Source organism: Accipiter gentilis, chromosome 3 (genome assembly GCF_929443795.1).
Source record: "Accipiter gentilis chromosome 3, bAccGen1.1, whole genome shotgun sequence".
Taxonomy (NCBI): Eukaryota; Metazoa; Chordata; class Aves; order Accipitriformes; family Accipitridae; genus Astur; species Astur gentilis.
The window spans coordinates 48,675,583-48,691,603 of NC_064882.1; the positions used below are offsets into that span (position 1 = coordinate 48,675,583).

The following is a 16,021-nucleotide window of genomic DNA, read 5'->3' on the forward strand; positions in this document are numbered from 1 at the left end:
ACAGTGCCTCGGGCAGCCTCACTGCCAGGTGTCGGCTGGACCAGCCCTTGCATCAGCCCAGCCACACACCAGGCATGAAGCAAGCGGCGCAAGCCCTCCAGTACCAGCCCTTACTCAAGAGGAGTCCGTCTTACCAGGTCCCCGACAGTCTCGCGCAGCTCCCGGACCTTCTCCTCCAGGTCTAAGTTTCTCTCCGTCAGAGTCTCCACCATCTCTTCAGCACCCAAAGCAGCATCCACCTGCAAGCACACACCACATCATCAGCACCCAAAGCAGCATCCACCTGCAAGCACACACCACATCATCCTCCAACCTGGAGCTCAACACGCTGCAGCAAGCAGCTCAAAAATCCTTTTATACCACTGGGGGATCACTCTGCTGAGCTGTGGGACATGGCTGATAAATCCATCTCCCCATCCTGAAGTGACAGTTTGCCAGACATTGCTTAAGCTCCCTCCTGATAGCAGAGAACAGCATCCCTCAGGAGAGCAAACAATTCAAACCAGAACGGCCAGCAGCCCCAGAAGGAAAAGCACATGAGAAGAGAGGCTTTGCTTTGGTTCTTAGAGATGTTATGGGCTCTTTAGCTGCAGCATCAGGGCACAAGTTTGAACGGTTCCAGGTCAGTGTAAGTGATGCTGACCTTCAGGCTGAGCCTTGGCAGACTTGTGACAATGCTTTCCAGGCAGACTCGTGACAATGCTTTCCAAGCTCCCTGTCCCCCCAACCTAGGCAAGCAGTTATACACTTAGAGTATTAATGGAGGAATGGGCTTTTCAGTCTTTGCATTTAAGAAGCATCACCTCTGCTAGCAGCCCACCTTCTAACCTAACTCAGGCTAATGCTCAGAGAACATGAGGCCAGCTTCCCTCCAGAACTGCAGTTCAGAGGAATTGCACAGGCTGTTCTGCAGAACCTTCCTAAGGGCTGCACCACACCTGCACCGACATCTCAGCCTAGCCAGGAACAAGCCTCATGAAGATCACCCAGGCAGGAAGATGTGATGGATCAGCACTGAGCGAGCAGCAAACACAGACTAGCCCTGGAAAGCCGGACACATCATCCATGTCCTGTGTTCAAGAGCCACCCTATGGCCAAGCAGAGTCCAGCACAGTTCCGCTGCTGGAACAGGGTTTGCTTTTACACAGGGACGCAGAAGTATTAGTCCCTGCAGATGTATTACCGAGCATGGCTCTCCAAGAGTGACTGACAGAAAGCGTTCTGTGCCAGGAGGTGACCCAAGCTTGCCTGACAGGAATTGCTCAATGCCCCAGATGGCCGCAAACTTCCCCGCCCTGCCTATCCGTCCCCCAACAGACTCACCTGCTCCTTTAGCTCATCAACCATTTTCTCTGCCTGCTTAACCTCTTCCTGAAGCTTCTCTCTCTGCTGACGCAGGGACTCCAGCTCTGTGTTTTTCTTCTCCATTTGCTTTTGAAGCTTCACATGTTCTTGCTTCTCTGATGCAGACAAGTCCCGCATCCTTTGACAGAGCAACCAGACCCATCACAAGCCCAGCAGAGACCCAGGTACCAGAGCAATAGAAGCCATTCCCTCCCCAGACATTGCTCTTGGTTGGCACCAGGAGAGTCAAGACCCCCTGCCTGTGCTGGCGCTGGCTGCCCATCAGCAGTGCGATCAGAGCTCCTTTGGAGCCTCTCAAAGCCCCTCCCTGGGGGGGACACCAGCAGCGTCCCCAGAGAACAGCTCATTAACAGCAAGGGATGGGGGTGAATCAGTGCCTGAGATGGCAACTTCCTTTGAAACAATGAGAGCAACAGCGGATGGAGAGAACAGAAGAGGAGAATGTGGAAAAATAGACAACAGAGACAGGCAGGAAAGAATAGCTGTAAATGGAACAGGCTAAAGCACAGAAAGGAAGAACCCAGTGAGCAAAGAAAAATAAGTCACATTCACAGCCTTTCACAGTGTAAAAGGGAAGGTCAGCAACAGAAAGAAGACAAAGCACAGACAAGGAAAGGTGCTTCATCATGCACTGAGAACAGAGCTTTGCTTATGTGTACATTGAGGAGCCTGTGCGAACAGCTCTGCTAACAGCCCCAAAGTGGCTCTGCCCAGGGAGTGCAGGTGCTGGGAGCTACTCTCACTTGGACCTTCTTTATGTCTCCCACCCCAAACACACACTGGTTTGGAAGTCCTTGCAAGGCAGTTTCTTGTGTTTCCCATCAGGAGGGGATGCTTCCACCTCCTCCACCTCTTCCTGGCCTACAGGAATAATTGTCTTTAAGCACAGGCTGTTCTCTGCACCAAAGGCAACACAGCACGCTGCACACACTGAACCACAGCCACATGGGAGGAGTGAGGTGGGACAGAAAGCAGTGGTGTGGTTACCAGAGGGACCCCACCTGAACTTCCAGAAAGAAAAGCCCCAAAGCCCTAAGCCCTGGCAGATGGGCTTGACCAGGGAAAGGCAACAACCAGGTCCCAGGCTCAAGAAACCTGAAGCAGGACCTGCACAGGAGGCGTCTGGAAAACTGTCCTGTACAGGCTGCTTGAATAAACCTGCAGCTGTGCTGGAGAAGCAGAGCACTGCATGCACAGAGGAATGAAATACAGAAGCTTTCTGAAGTGGATCATTTTCTCCCGATCTACAATAGTGTCCAGTGACAAGAGATTCCCCCTTCTCTGTTGCATGCTTAAAGGAGCACCAGAGCTCAGAAACAACCCCACCTAGCTAGCAGGTGTTACATTGGCTGCTCAGGGGAAGTATTTGGATCACTGCTCTGACACAAACTCCTATTAGGCTAAGAGAGCGTGAGATGCCATAGGAAGGAAGTCACTGGCAGCACCCCAGCCTTTGGGGAGCACAAGTGGTCTCCTACCTTACAAGAGCTTCCTTGAGTCTCGCATTTTGCTCTTCCAACTGTTTGACTTGGTAACTGGATGCTGCTCCATCTGAGCCTGCAGTAGAAAGGAAGCATTATTCTGCTTGTGTAGAAATAGCAGCTGCTAAACAGGTCCAGTTCTCTTAACACTAAGCGACATTACAAACACCAGTAAGAGGACAGCTACATCACACCAAGGGGAAACGCATCAGTCCCTCTCCTGCAACTGAGCAAAACTGAAGCCTGGTGCATACGACTGGTGTTCATAGGCTGAGAGACTCCCACAATGCCACCAAAGCAAGCTAGTGCAGATGAAGAATCACTGTACCAACCTACAGATTATACCCGAGCAGCCACTGGGCTATGGCAGTGGCACGACACTGGATACTGTGAGTGCTCTCAGCTCTCAACCCTCCTGGCCCTCACAATTCAGTGAAAACAAACTCAAATCAAAGACATTGCTCATGTCAGAAATTTCCACATCTCCCTGCAGACTACTCTTGTACTCCTGCGTTTTTCCCAGTTCCTTGACATGTCTACCTTTCTGTCACATCCCTCAGCCTCCCTGATCATCTGCTGCTTCTATGGGTTTGATTTTGTTTTCCAGTGAATGCCAATACTACAAGTGTTTAAAGGCTGGCTTGTTTCCTGCTGTGTATAATTTTAAAGCTCACCTTGAATACCAAGAACTAAGACGCCACAGGGGAATCAAAACAAGGGTAATGCACTGGTTTTGAAGCTGTGCTCAGTGTGAAACTGGGAGGTTGGATCAGTAAGGAACAAAAGCAGTTGTTACCTCCCACATAAAGTCTGTCCCAGTCAAACACTTTTTGTGGTGGGATCCACTGTCCCCAGGAAAATGACAAGCATTAAAACAAAGCCTAAGCTCCTCTAAGCCCAGGACAGGACCACTTGTCCCCAGACTCAAAAGCACAGCAGCACCATCTCTGCCCTTCTCCATGAGGCTGGGACTCCAGTGAAGATGAAGCTGAGCTGCTGCCTGCTGCTGACCTGCCCATGTGTGATGGTTGTACGTCTGCCTGCCAAGCAGGGCTGGGGACGCAGCAGAAAGCACGAGCAGCTGCCAGGGGAAATCACAGAGGCAAAGCCTCAGCCCCACCGCAACGAGCAGTAAGGAGCCACCACTGCTCCAAGGCAGTCAAGTGTTCTCCTCCCCGTTGGGGAGCTACCTTGTGCAGTGGGACCCAGGCTGAGACCACCCAAAAGCTGACCCCTTCCCACCTTTCTCTTCAATCTCATGCTTCAAGATCTCCAGGTCCATCGTGAGATATTCCACCTTCTCTTTCAGGGAGTCCACCTCCTGCTGCAGGGACTCTGCTCGCTCTTCTGCCATCTCCTTGTCCAGAGTTGCCATTTCAATCGCATCAGCAGTGTCTGCCATCTCCTCCATGTAGCGCTCCTTGGCTTCCAAGGCATCTTTGGCTTCCTGTGGTCAAGCACATATGGGTGAGAAGACCCTGGAAACCGAAGGCCAACGATGGAGAGACCCCTCTCACACACAAGGAGCCTTGGACAATTATGTGTCTCATGGCTGTCCCAAAGGAGGATCAACTCCAATTAACAACAGCTTATCTGGGCTGAGAGGGGAAGGCCAGTGCCAGTGCTCCAGGGTGCCCACCTCCCCTCTCCTGAGGCCTCTCCCCTGCTTCACACCTTCTCCCATCCATGAAAGAGCCCAGCAGAAAAACAATCTGCAGGTGAGGACAGACAGATATGAAGACAGAAAATATGTAGGCTTGTACTGGAGCACATAATCAAATAAATCACTGGGGAAACAAACCAAGAATCCACCCTGGAAAACTAGGACAGAGAGAAGCAAAAGCTCAGCTAGGTCCTGCTGTCTGCCTGGGAGCAGCAGGCACGGATGGGAAGAGCAGGTAACCTGTCTTTGGGGAGAAGGGAAAGAGGGAATTCACCAACCTGCAGCAGACATTTCAAATGACACCCCAAGGCAAGGCTCAGCAACAGCAGAGCAGCCACAGGAGAAATGCTGCTTGATAACGAGCAACGCTAAGATTCATTACCTCCAAAGCCCTGTGGCTTTCACTGGCAGTGACTCATATCAACCAGCCCCGCAGGGCAGGAGCTCAAAATGTGTTAGTTTAGCTAAAGGGAGATGAGTTTTAACAGATTAAAGTCTACACTAGACAGTCAGGATCAGGACCCCCCCCTCCAGGAAGCCACTGGAGAGAGGAACCCACTCCAGAGCAGACCAGGAAAGACACAGCATACGGGGAAGGGAGCACCCATTTACGCCCCTGTCACTGGGGCAGGGAGGACTCACGCCCAGCACCCACAGGGGCTGAGGTGGGCTGGGAGCCCTGCAGATCGTCTGCTCCAAGCCCTGCTCAAGCTGGGGCGGCTGAGCCAGCTGCCCAGGACCCTGTCTGATCATGTCTCATACATCCCCAGGGACAGAGACTCCAAACATCTCTGAGTAACCTGCTCCAGTGTTTGATCACCTTCACAAGGAAAAGGTTTTTCCTTATGTTTAAACTGAATTTCCTGTATTTCAGTTTGTGCCCCTTTCTTCTTGCACTCTCAGTGGGCACCACGAAGAAGAGTCTGGCTCTGACTTCTTACTTCCCCCATCAGGTATTTATACACATCGGTAAGACCCCTCACACACCCCTCAGCCTCCCCAGATACCCATCACTGCTTAGCTCAGATGAGACTCCAGGGGACTGGATCACCTCGTCACTGTTTAACAACAGCTCCCAAAATATTCCAGCTTGATTCAGCCCAGTTCCCAAATAGACTTAATGCTGATTATCAACTCAGTACAACAAAACAAAAGCTTATATTAATGCAACTTCCTCTTCAACTATCACAATCTTCATCCCCATCCATTAAAGGAAACCACCTCTAATGTCAACTTATCTTACCCTGCACAAGCATGAAAGTTGCACTGATAGAGGAATCGACTTGGGGACAGATCAGACGTTCCTGCCTCAAAGGTCAGGCTGTCTGACAGGTGGGGCAGGCAGGCAGCAAAAAGCAAAGCAAACCGTGGGATACACATCATCTCTGGTACCTTTGCAGGACTGTGCAAAGTCCACCCAAAGGCTCTGCCTGCTCTGACATGTCGTGTGGTTAGAGAACAAAGCTGTGACTTCAGCTCCAGGACAAGCTGCATGTGCTACCGCCATGATGGACCAGACCCATGCTCGCATGCTGCATTAAACACACAGCATAGTCTGACTGTATCTGGGATTTGCACTGGCAGCTCAATACCTAAATCAATATTTACACTGGAGAGAACAGTGTAAATGTAATATGCGAGGTCAGAGGCCATTTTAGGAGCTGGCATGTATTCAGAAGACAAGAGTCAAGACAGCACACAGTTTAAGGCTAGCTGATACTTCATAAAAAACCCCACACACATTTTCAGCAATTGAATTAGCCCTGGAATCACCTCTCCATATGCAAGCCCCAGGAACAAAGCTGCACAGCTCCCCAGGGACGCTTACCTTTTTGGCCTCCTTTAAACGTTTCTGGAGATCAGCCTGTTGTTCTTGCATTTTGCTCTTCCATTCCTGCACCTGCTCCAGCTGGATCTTGTACTTCTCAAGCTCTTTAAGCTTCGCTTTGTCTTCATTTCGCTTTATCTTCAGAGTCTCCAATTTCTCCTCCAGGTCCTTGACTTGAGAACGCAAATTTTCCTCCTCCTACAACATCAAACCAAGAATTACCAAAAGGAGCAGCAGCACCCTTTGGAGAGAGCTCCAGATACATTAATTTAACCCACACAGAACCTGACCCATCAGCTAGCCTGTATTTTGGCATTGTTACCGTGCAGTTTTAGAAGAACGCATCACTCTACACTTGGAGCTATAGAGTCCGTCTGTCATTTTAATCTGTTGATTTTTACTACATGTACAACGTGTGATAAATGTTCCTTGAGACACTGACATAAACCTTCTGGCTGGCAAAAGGTCCTGAGCAACTTGCTTTTGACTTCACTGCGATCTATGGATGCCTAAATCCTTTAAAAACAAAACCAAAAAAACCCCCACCACTAACATGTCCAAGTTCACCCTTCAGCAACTCTTCTCCTGCTCCTACTCAGAGTAGAGCAATGGCACGCAAGAAACACGTTTTCACAAACAGAACCAGATCTCACAGAAAGGTTCTATCAAAACAACATGCACGATGGTACAGACTTAGAGCAGCCAGTGGATTTAGTTATTAGCGTGTAATTCAGAAACATGCTGACACACACATGTAGGGTGCACCTCAAACTGCACATTCTTGCTGTGACTTCACTGTGCTCTGGGTGAGCTGCTCCCCTTTCTTCATCCCCCAACACCCAACCATCCTACAGAGCACGACAGATATTCGTACGGGGGGGTGGGGTGTCTCCCCCACGCTCCTTGCCCAGGGGGACGGTGCGCATTGTAACTCACAGTGTGTCAGACCCAGGGCAGCTCTACAAGAGCGAACCAGGTACAAGCCTAAAACCTGGGAATCCTCCTGCCCCGGCAGATTGACTCCTGAAAAGGTCTCTGCTGTGCGCCCCTGATCAGGTCGCACGGGCAGCCCAAGACCTTCTCCAAGGCTTTTCTAGCCCGTTACCCACACAGAGGCAGGTGCCTCAGGCCGTTCCCGCAGCACTGCTGGCTGGCCAGCACCCCTCTGCATTCACCTCCTTCTGCTCTAAGCGAATTTGGGCCACGTTAGTTGGGCTTCATCATGAAGCCAGCTCTACCCGTAGTAAAAGATACAGCTTGAGGAGGATACCAACACCAGGATGCAATGGTCCAGGAGTGCCTGCACAGTGACACAGCACTGCAGCTGGGTCCTGCAGCATTATCTTGAGACCAAAGCCAATGGTGGCTGAAATGAAAGCTGGCGCACGGAAAAGGGACACAGGCTGGAGATTTCCAACAAGATGCAAACGCAGCCCCCTCCGGGGTCGCAGCTCCCCCAGCTATAACGGTTCCCTGGCACAAGCCTCTTATGCTCCAAGGGCAAAGGCACACCTGACTCACCTTAAAACACAGGCAAGGTTGGCACTGTGTTTCTAAACAGCTATGCTGCAACTGCAGAACTGCTCATGCAGGAAGGGAAACACCACTCAAGCAGCACAAACTCATAAAGGTATTGCACAGCCACATATGAGCTGTTACTGCAGAGTGAGTTAGGTTGAGGAAAAACCCTTGGCTCCCCATTACGGAGCTGATGGGCCAATTTCCACATGCATGCTCATCAAACCAGAGCCTCGGGGCAGCGGTCACCTGGCCTTCATGGAGACACTGAGACACTGCCAAGCTGTTCTGGAGACAGAGAATACCATCAGTTACACTGGCCTGTCTTGAACACAAATCATACATCTAAAGTACACTTGTGTTTTACAGAATGGGACAATAACTGAGGTTGGAAGAGGGGAGCGGAGGTCTCTGCTCCACCTCCCTGCTCAGTCATGCTGAGCAGATGAGGCTGCTCAGGTCCTCATCCAGCCAAGCTCTTGCTGTCTCCCAAGGACAAGGTCCCACAGCCCCTCTAGACCCATGCCAGTGTTTGACCACCCTCACCATGACAGCTCTTCCCTAACACTGGCCAGAATGTCCTGTGCTGCCACTCATGCCCGTCACCCCATTCCCCATCACTGCACACCTCTGAGGAAAGTCCGGTGTCCATACCATTTAAAGAAAACCCTACCCGAGGTCCCATCTCTTTTAAACTCTGTAAATAAGTGTTGGTGCTGTACGATGCACCCAGGCTCCCCTTGGTACCTGGACTTTACAGTCCCACTTCCCTCACTTGCAGACTGCGCAGCTCCTGTGAGAACCCTCACAAAGAGCAGTGTAGCTGCCTGAAGCCAGGGCGATTCAGTCTTTAAGTGGCATAGCCCAGACAGCCCCTGCCAGAGATGGCCCTGTGCTCTTCGCCAGTGCCCACTTGATCCCACAGCAGCATCCATGTAATCCCCCAGTGAGCTCCCACCAGGGAAAACTGATCCTGTATTTCCTGGTTCAGCTCCTACGGGCAGAGAAAGGCTGATGCAAACCTGGGCAAACGGCTGCGAGCAAGGTCAGGAGAAGGGGATGCAATCCCCCTCTTCTGGCAGTAGCACAGGGTTAAAGCAGCCTCATGGCTAAAGCTTAAAAATCATGAAGCTGGGTGACATTAAGGAACAGATTTTGAAAAAAAATCCTACACAACACCAAGCAGCATAGGAAAGCCACACAGATTGCTCCTCTGCTGCTTTCTCAACCTTGGTCGTGCAGATGCCACCAGTTCTGCCAAATGAATGGTTTTTACACCCATTAGATAAACCTGTTACCAGAGTCCTCATGGGGAACCTGGGGGAGTGGGGACATCCCTTCCTCCCACCCAGTGGTGGCATTTCCAGCCTTTGCCTCAATATACAACCTCAGAGCGAGCTCTTTGTCCTCTCATGCTATTAATTCTTTGCCCTCATGCCCCAAATCTTTCACAAGCTCTAATTTTAACTAATTAATACAAAGCAGGATGGAGGTAATGAAAAACTATTTTAAAGATTGAAAATGGAATAACTATGCTGATATAATTATTAGAAACACCCAAGTTCAGGAAATACTGGACCTCTCTAAGTCATCTTTGTATCTGAAGGCAGGAGCATTCCCAATGCGCATCCACTGCTGGTCCCTCTGCTCCAGTTCACCCAACACCAGTGGGTGGAGCAGGCAGTGTTCAGGTCCTCCTCTGGGTTTAATGCAGTCAAGCTCTCCCCTCACCGGCAGGTTCAAGCTCCGACTCAGAGCCTCGGCCCCCAGCACGTTCACCTGCCAAACTGCTCTGATGCCACATGTATCCCACTGAGACCCGGGAAGGAAGAACGTGCATCAGGAACCAAATTAAGCTATGGCCTCTTCTCTTCAGGAGCGTCTTTCCAGCTTTGGTCTGTCAGCCTCTGCGTTTGTTCTTGGCCAACTCCCTGCCAAGCTGTGCACAGTCCTCTCTGTCCCTTGGGTGCCTGGCTGCTCTGCTCCTCCTGCAGACCGTGGTACCCACACCCCGCACAGCCTTATGGGCGGTCACACAAGCCCTGTGCAGCGACCACCAGCGGGACCCCTCAGAGGATCTCTTGCTCTCCTTCTCCTCCTCCTCCTCCTCCTCCCAGTGCTGGTAGCAGGTTTTCTCTTCTCCTCCCCTCAGGAGCTACCATCCTCCACAGTGGCAGAAGCCGACAGCTTACCTGGGCCACAGCTTACCTTTGTGGGTGAGGGAACCAGAGGTGCCACCGGAGAGGTCAGGGAGGGAGTTGGAATAACCGGGGCCACCAGCGGGGTCTGAGCAGGTGTGCTGGGCTCACTGCTGCTCATCTCCCCGCCGGAGGCAGAAGCTGAGCCCGAGGGTCCAGCCGTGCCGCTGGATGCTGCAGAATTGGGGGTCCGGGTGGGCTGCAAAACAACACGGTCAAGGGAGAAAGTCAGATGTGCATGTTTCATGGGAGACAACGCTTCCACGACCGGCCCATCTCCCTGCACTCTTTGAGACCACTTCATTTCTGGTTTCCTTTCACCAGGGTGTTTCTGTTTCTCCAGGTCAGCCACTGGAGCCACATTTCCAGCACAGATGAAACCCAGAGCATGGCAACAGCAGAGACATCAACAGCAAAACAGCTCTGGCTGGATGGAGTGCATCCGCGCCCTCGCTGTACCCAGACCTGCAGCGTGCTGAGGACCAGCACTACTGCAGAGACTCCCCAGCAGCGCGAACGCTGCGATCTTGCACTGCTCTGGGAGGAGTTTGGCTCGGCCAAAATTCACAGATAATCAGTTGTTGAAGGGAAAGGTAAAATTTTATTACACCACTGACAGTTAAAAACCCAAAATGGATCTTTTTCTGAGCACACAAGCCCTGCTTCAGGCCTGAGACAGGACAAGTCCCTCTCCCTCCTGCAGTAGCAGTGACAACAAAAGATTGCCTCTCCCTACAAACTGTGCTGCATTTATTTTCTTGTACTACCATATCTACCTACGCTGCTGCTGCAGGTACAGACCCATCTCCTTGCTCTTCATGGCAAGACCAGCTCGCACCCCGAAGTCCTGGGACATGAGGGCAGACCCTGCCTATCAAGTGAGCATGTCAGAAGGGATCAGAGCAGGGACTAACAAGGGCCCTCAGTAGTGTTCGCAGAAGTTTTGGTGTTCCAGCTCCAGAGGATGAGACGGCAAAACCCCAAAGCACACCGAGACGGGAGTGGGGAAGGTTTCACCCCGTCCATCGTCCACATCTGGGAACATGACAGGACACATCTGCTGCTCGGCTTTTGCAGGAGCCTGGGTCAGGTGCTGCTGTGCCCACGTGTGCCAGCACCACCGGCAGCTTGTTGGGCACGCACTGCGGCAGGCACCCAAGTCTGCACCCTCTCTCTGCAACTACACCAGCTGGGGGGAAGAAGCACCGAATTTTAGGGAAACAGAAGGAGAAAATGAAAGAATTCACCAGAGTCCAGGGAAAACCAGTGGAGCTTGGAGGAACCAGAGCAGCAGAGAGCTGCTTCATCAGTGCTTATGAGGCTGTTAATTGCTGGCTGGGAACCCAGCAGTGAAGCTGGACACGTAACCCAGGTGACCAAGGGAAGCCGATGTCTGAAGGAAAGTACCAGGTCCATTAGAAACCTCTGCTCTTTTCCTCCCGGACCTGTATTTCTGAGGCACTTACCTCTGTGGCATCTAACACTGTGTAAGTTAATTTCTGGACTTCTTATTTTACTCCTCAAGACTGGCTTTTTGGTGCATTGCAGTTTCCCAAGGCACATGGCTCACCCCAGGCTGGCCAGGCACATGCAAGGACACAGCCGGGACATGCGCAGCATCTACTCCTCTGCACCCGCCTGCTAAAGCGGCAGCAGGACATAGAAACCAGGCGCTCACTTGCCATGCTGTAGTCGGATCTTCTGCCGACTCCTAGCTTATTCTAGGCAAATCTGAGCTAACTCAACTGCGATAGGTAAAACACCCTGTGGACAGGAAGGCAGGTCAGCCCTCCTGTCCCAGGTGCGATCCCGGGCTCTCCCAGGGATGGTGCGAGCCCCTGCCTGGGAACAGTCTCCATGGCACCAAGCCACACACACGCTACCTCCAAGAAATACACTACTCAAAACAAGGACGTGGTTCTTGTTCCTGCTGCTTTAGGGATTAAAAACCCTTCACAGAGTGAGCTTTCAGCTTCTGTGGGGACAGAGCAGCATCACCAGGGACACACCTGGTAGCGTTCCACCGCTCATCACATCTGAAGAGGTGGAAACCTTCGGAGATGCGCAACTTGGCTTTGGCAGCTGAGGTCAGGGAAAGTCCAAGGGATGTACCTTCTTCCAGAGACGGCCAAAATGCAGCATCCCCTAGAGCCCTCTGCACAGCTACTGGACAGCCTTCACTAATGCTTCTTGTTGAAAATCCATTCCCAGGAGCCCAGGAAGGTCCAAGCTGCCAGAAAAAGCAGCCTGCCAACTGACCCAATCTGATGTGGACACATCCGTAAGCCCAACCAGAATAGGATGCAATGGCTTGAGAGGGGCCCACAATGCTGCAGAGTGCCAGAGCAGCTGGTCAACATGGGCAACAGCTCTGATCTCAACACGCATGCAGGAGTGTCTTCAACTCCATCTAATTCCTGCCCAGCATAGATGAGGGGCTAAAGGAGGAGGAGGTCACATAGGACATCCACTCATAGCTTCTCTCCAGCAGAGGTTGCAGAGAACAAGAACACCATTCAAACCGAGGGCAATGGTACGTGATCCCCTGAGAGCTTTCCAGGACTTGCCCTGGTAAAGGGTAAACTCCCAGCTGGGCCTGGAAACTGGCTTAAACTCCACACCAGCACACAAAAGCTGCTTACCTTGAGCTCACTTCTCTACCTCACTGCAAATGCATCACATGGACTCACAGCAAAATCCTTGCTGTGTCTCAAACGTTTGGGGAGGAGACATTTTAGAGGAAAATTTAACCTACAGAAGGAGTGGTGGACTCTCCTCCTCACACTGCACTCATATACTTCTGTCACACTTTCTTCTTCCCCGTGAGGTCCTACCTCAGCCTGGGCTCTGGCCCTACAGTGCCAAAATGACAGTTAACAATATTATTTTTCGGAGGGGAAAACTAGATGCCTGGCAGCTGGGATCCCAGCTGCCCTGGGACTGAATGAATCCATCACTGCCCTGGTTTGCGTTTCTTGTACAAGCCCGTGAAAATAAAGCCCTCCCTGCAATGTACCCCTTCACAGAAGAGAAAAAAAATTGTTCACCATTTACAAACCATAACTTGGCTATGATAGGGTTCTTTGAGGATTCATCTCCCTTGTTTGCTCTCCTTCAACCATGTCCCCCTTCGCAAGGCAAGTCCTGCTGGCTAGGGGCAGACCTCAAAACGTGAGTGATTCTCTGTGCTGGAATTAATCCAGTCCTAGCTGACACCTCTTGGCTCTCGCCTCTCCTCCAACAGATAACCTCAAGATCCCACTGAAAAGTAACCCACATAAGCTGGGAAACGGCAGTCAGTGAGAAGCAAGTAGTAACATTAACAGACACACCAAGCAGCATGCTCTGGGCATTACTACGCTGCTTTTATGCTCCACTCCATTAGATGAGCTCTGGCCAAGAGCACAAAGCTCTTCTATAGCCATCTTGCCCAGGCAGGTTGTCCCCAGTGATTTAGACACGCTCCAGAGGAGCACATGGCTCCTGCGAGCTCCTCCATGAGATGGAAGGACAAGAGCAAGCGCACGTTGTGGTTAGCACTCAGCAAGTTGATATTTAACACAGAGGGGATGCTCAGTGCCCCTGACCGCAGCTGCTCACCTTGGGCCGCCGGGCGGTGGTCTGGAGGGCAACAGGAGTAGAAGGCAGAGGAGGAGAGACATTCATACAGGGACAGACAGGAGCAGAGATACAGACCAGCAGCGCAGCAGCAGATGCAGCAGAGAACAAGGTAAAGGAAACAAAAGACATCACGGCAATTAGTGTGCATGGCATCAGGTGTACGAGCTCATTAACCCACGCTCCCAGGGCAGCTCCAGGTGGAACCCTGCTAGCAGAGCTCCCGCGGACACAGAGACACAGAGCCCGGCAGCAGCACAGCCTCCCGGTCAGGTTCTCTTGCCTAGACCTGAGATCGCTCATCGAGCTCCAGCCCCGCTTCTCTCCCTTTAGCAAGGTGCAGGACCACAGAGCTGGGGAGAAGGCCGACTGCCTGGGTTCACCAGGGTCTGCTGACAAGGAGTGGGTTTAACTCAACGCACCTTTCCGAGAGGCCACTTCAGTGTGAGATTGAAGGGGTTTTGGTTTTAGTTCTTTTTTTTCTCCCTCCCCTTACCCCTTTGGTTTTCTGAAGGCACCAGAGCATCACCAAACCAGCTGCCCACAGAGACGCTGGAGCCCCCAGGCTCTATTTCTCTTTAGTCATAAAACTCGCAGGAACAACATGGAGCTTCTTCTCAAACACTTCCATATTTTCTTTTCATTTCTGGAAGTAAATGCACCCATCTACTTCAAGGCAGGACCCTCCACCCCCTCAAATACACCCACCGTTTGCTCATGCAGCATAGCAGTAACATAACCATCACCAAGTCGGTGCTCTTGGGTCGAAGGCTGGGGAGGCCACACCACCCATCTCAGCACATCCTTGCTGTGCACTTACACATCAGTTAACAAATATTTTTCCTGTTAACAAATAATCCAACCGTAACTGATTTAACAACAGGTAACAGTGAAGCTGGCAGCACTCTTCTGCTGGCCGGCAGCGGGGAAAGCTGGACGGGCAGCGCTCTGGGTGCAGGCAGGGAGCCTTCAGGTGCTGGAAGCCATCTGACCGGGCAGAGGGAACTGCTGGGAGGGGCATCTGCTTTCCAGCTGCAGCTTTAAAACACTGGAGCGTGTTTTGAAGCTTTTCACATTCTGCTTCATTTTTTATTCTATTACCTAATCCACAGCTTAAAGTAACCAAGAACAGAAAAGATCAATAAAAACACTGCCATGTGATCCTACCCAAGGATGCAGTCATGAGTGAAACATTTGGTCATACCAAGCCCATCAGCAAACGCTCAGCCCCTGCAACCCAGCAGCAGACCCGTCCCAGACCAGCGCAACACCACACCCACCACCACAGCTTCTCTCTGATATTCAGAAGCAACGGTCATATTCCCCCCACAAGGCCTTGATAAACTAGCCAAGAGACCTTATAGCTACTTTTTTTTTTTTTTTAATATAGAACTGGATGGGTTATCACTTCTAAATAGCCGATTACCTATTGCATTACTTAGGCTAAATCCTATTTTGCTCACTTCCAGCCTTTTCTAAAAGGCTGCACTCAACAGGACGCTCATTTCAATACTGAGGGAAGATACCCATCTTCCATAACATTTTCTGCTTGGCAAAATTTGCCAGGAAAATGTAACGACAACAGTAAAAGCTTAAAACCCTCAGATAAATGCAGGGCTGATTTAGGAGCAGTGGTATAAGCTCTTCAGGAGTACTCCAACATCTTTGAAGAGTCCTGCTAAATAAAGATTACATCGAGTGGCACCAAAAATCTGAAAAACGCTCTGAAAAACCCCTCCCTCGGGGACTCTGCAAGCCACATGCAGGGAGATGCTTCCACTCCTTGCCAAGCACGTGCCTCCCAACGCAGCACGTTGTGGGGGAACTCCAGAGAGCCCCCACCACTGGCCACAGTGCTCCCTGCCATCCTGCTGCCTGCTCTGCACAGTCAGCACTGAAAGCACCCTGGTGCGTGGCAGACACAAGCAGCCAAGGTCTGGGGTGTTTCACATCAACAACCAAGTCTCTGCATTCAAAATACAGCTTAGTGCTGCCTGCCGCAGCAGCCGGACATCGGGGGAAATGCTCAACAAGCGACCACTGAACCTCTCCCTAGCTGGGCGATGGGGTGGGGAGACGCCGAGCATCTTCCCCTACTCGAACCACACCAAACCCTTCAAAAAGGGAGAAACCTCTAAGCCTTCTCTAAAAGCTAGCCACACTAAATGACGGAGATTAATCCTGGTTTCACACCTCCTCTGGTGTAAGGCCATTTTGGTCCCCCTCCACGTAACACCACGTGAAGACTATAAAAAGCTGAAGTGTCAGCTCTGAGATCCCCGGGTGAGCGGCTCCTTGGCGAGGGGCTCTGCTGCTCTCTGGCAGGACTGGACGGTGACCGGGCTCCCTG

The 16,021-nt window shown here is 51.5% G+C and overlaps 1 protein-coding gene across 11 annotated transcripts in view; it reads right to left on the bottom strand.

Annotated features, from left to right (window-relative positions):
- Positions 1–16,021, bottom strand: part of DCTN1 (dynactin subunit 1) — an 85,090-nt gene that overhangs the window by 14,904 nt on the left and 54,165 nt on the right. For 9 of the 11 annotated variants that reach the window (XM_049831381.1, XM_049831365.1, XM_049831346.1 and 6 more), the window contains 7 exons: positions 13,654–13,674; positions 10,064–10,252; positions 6,338–6,535; positions 4,089–4,293; positions 2,844–2,922; positions 1,324–1,483; positions 135–239 (listed from right to left, as the gene is read on the bottom strand). In XM_049831381.1, the coding sequence (XP_049687338.1) occupies positions 135–239; positions 1,324–1,483; positions 2,844–2,922; positions 4,089–4,293; positions 6,338–6,535; positions 10,064–10,252; positions 13,654–13,674 (957 nt within the window). The remainder of the gene's footprint in view (positions 1–134; positions 240–1,323; positions 1,484–2,843; positions 2,923–4,088; positions 4,294–6,337; positions 6,536–10,063; positions 10,253–13,653; positions 13,675–16,021) is intronic. The other 2 variants (XM_049831389.1, XM_049831399.1) reach the window with 1 other exon arrangement.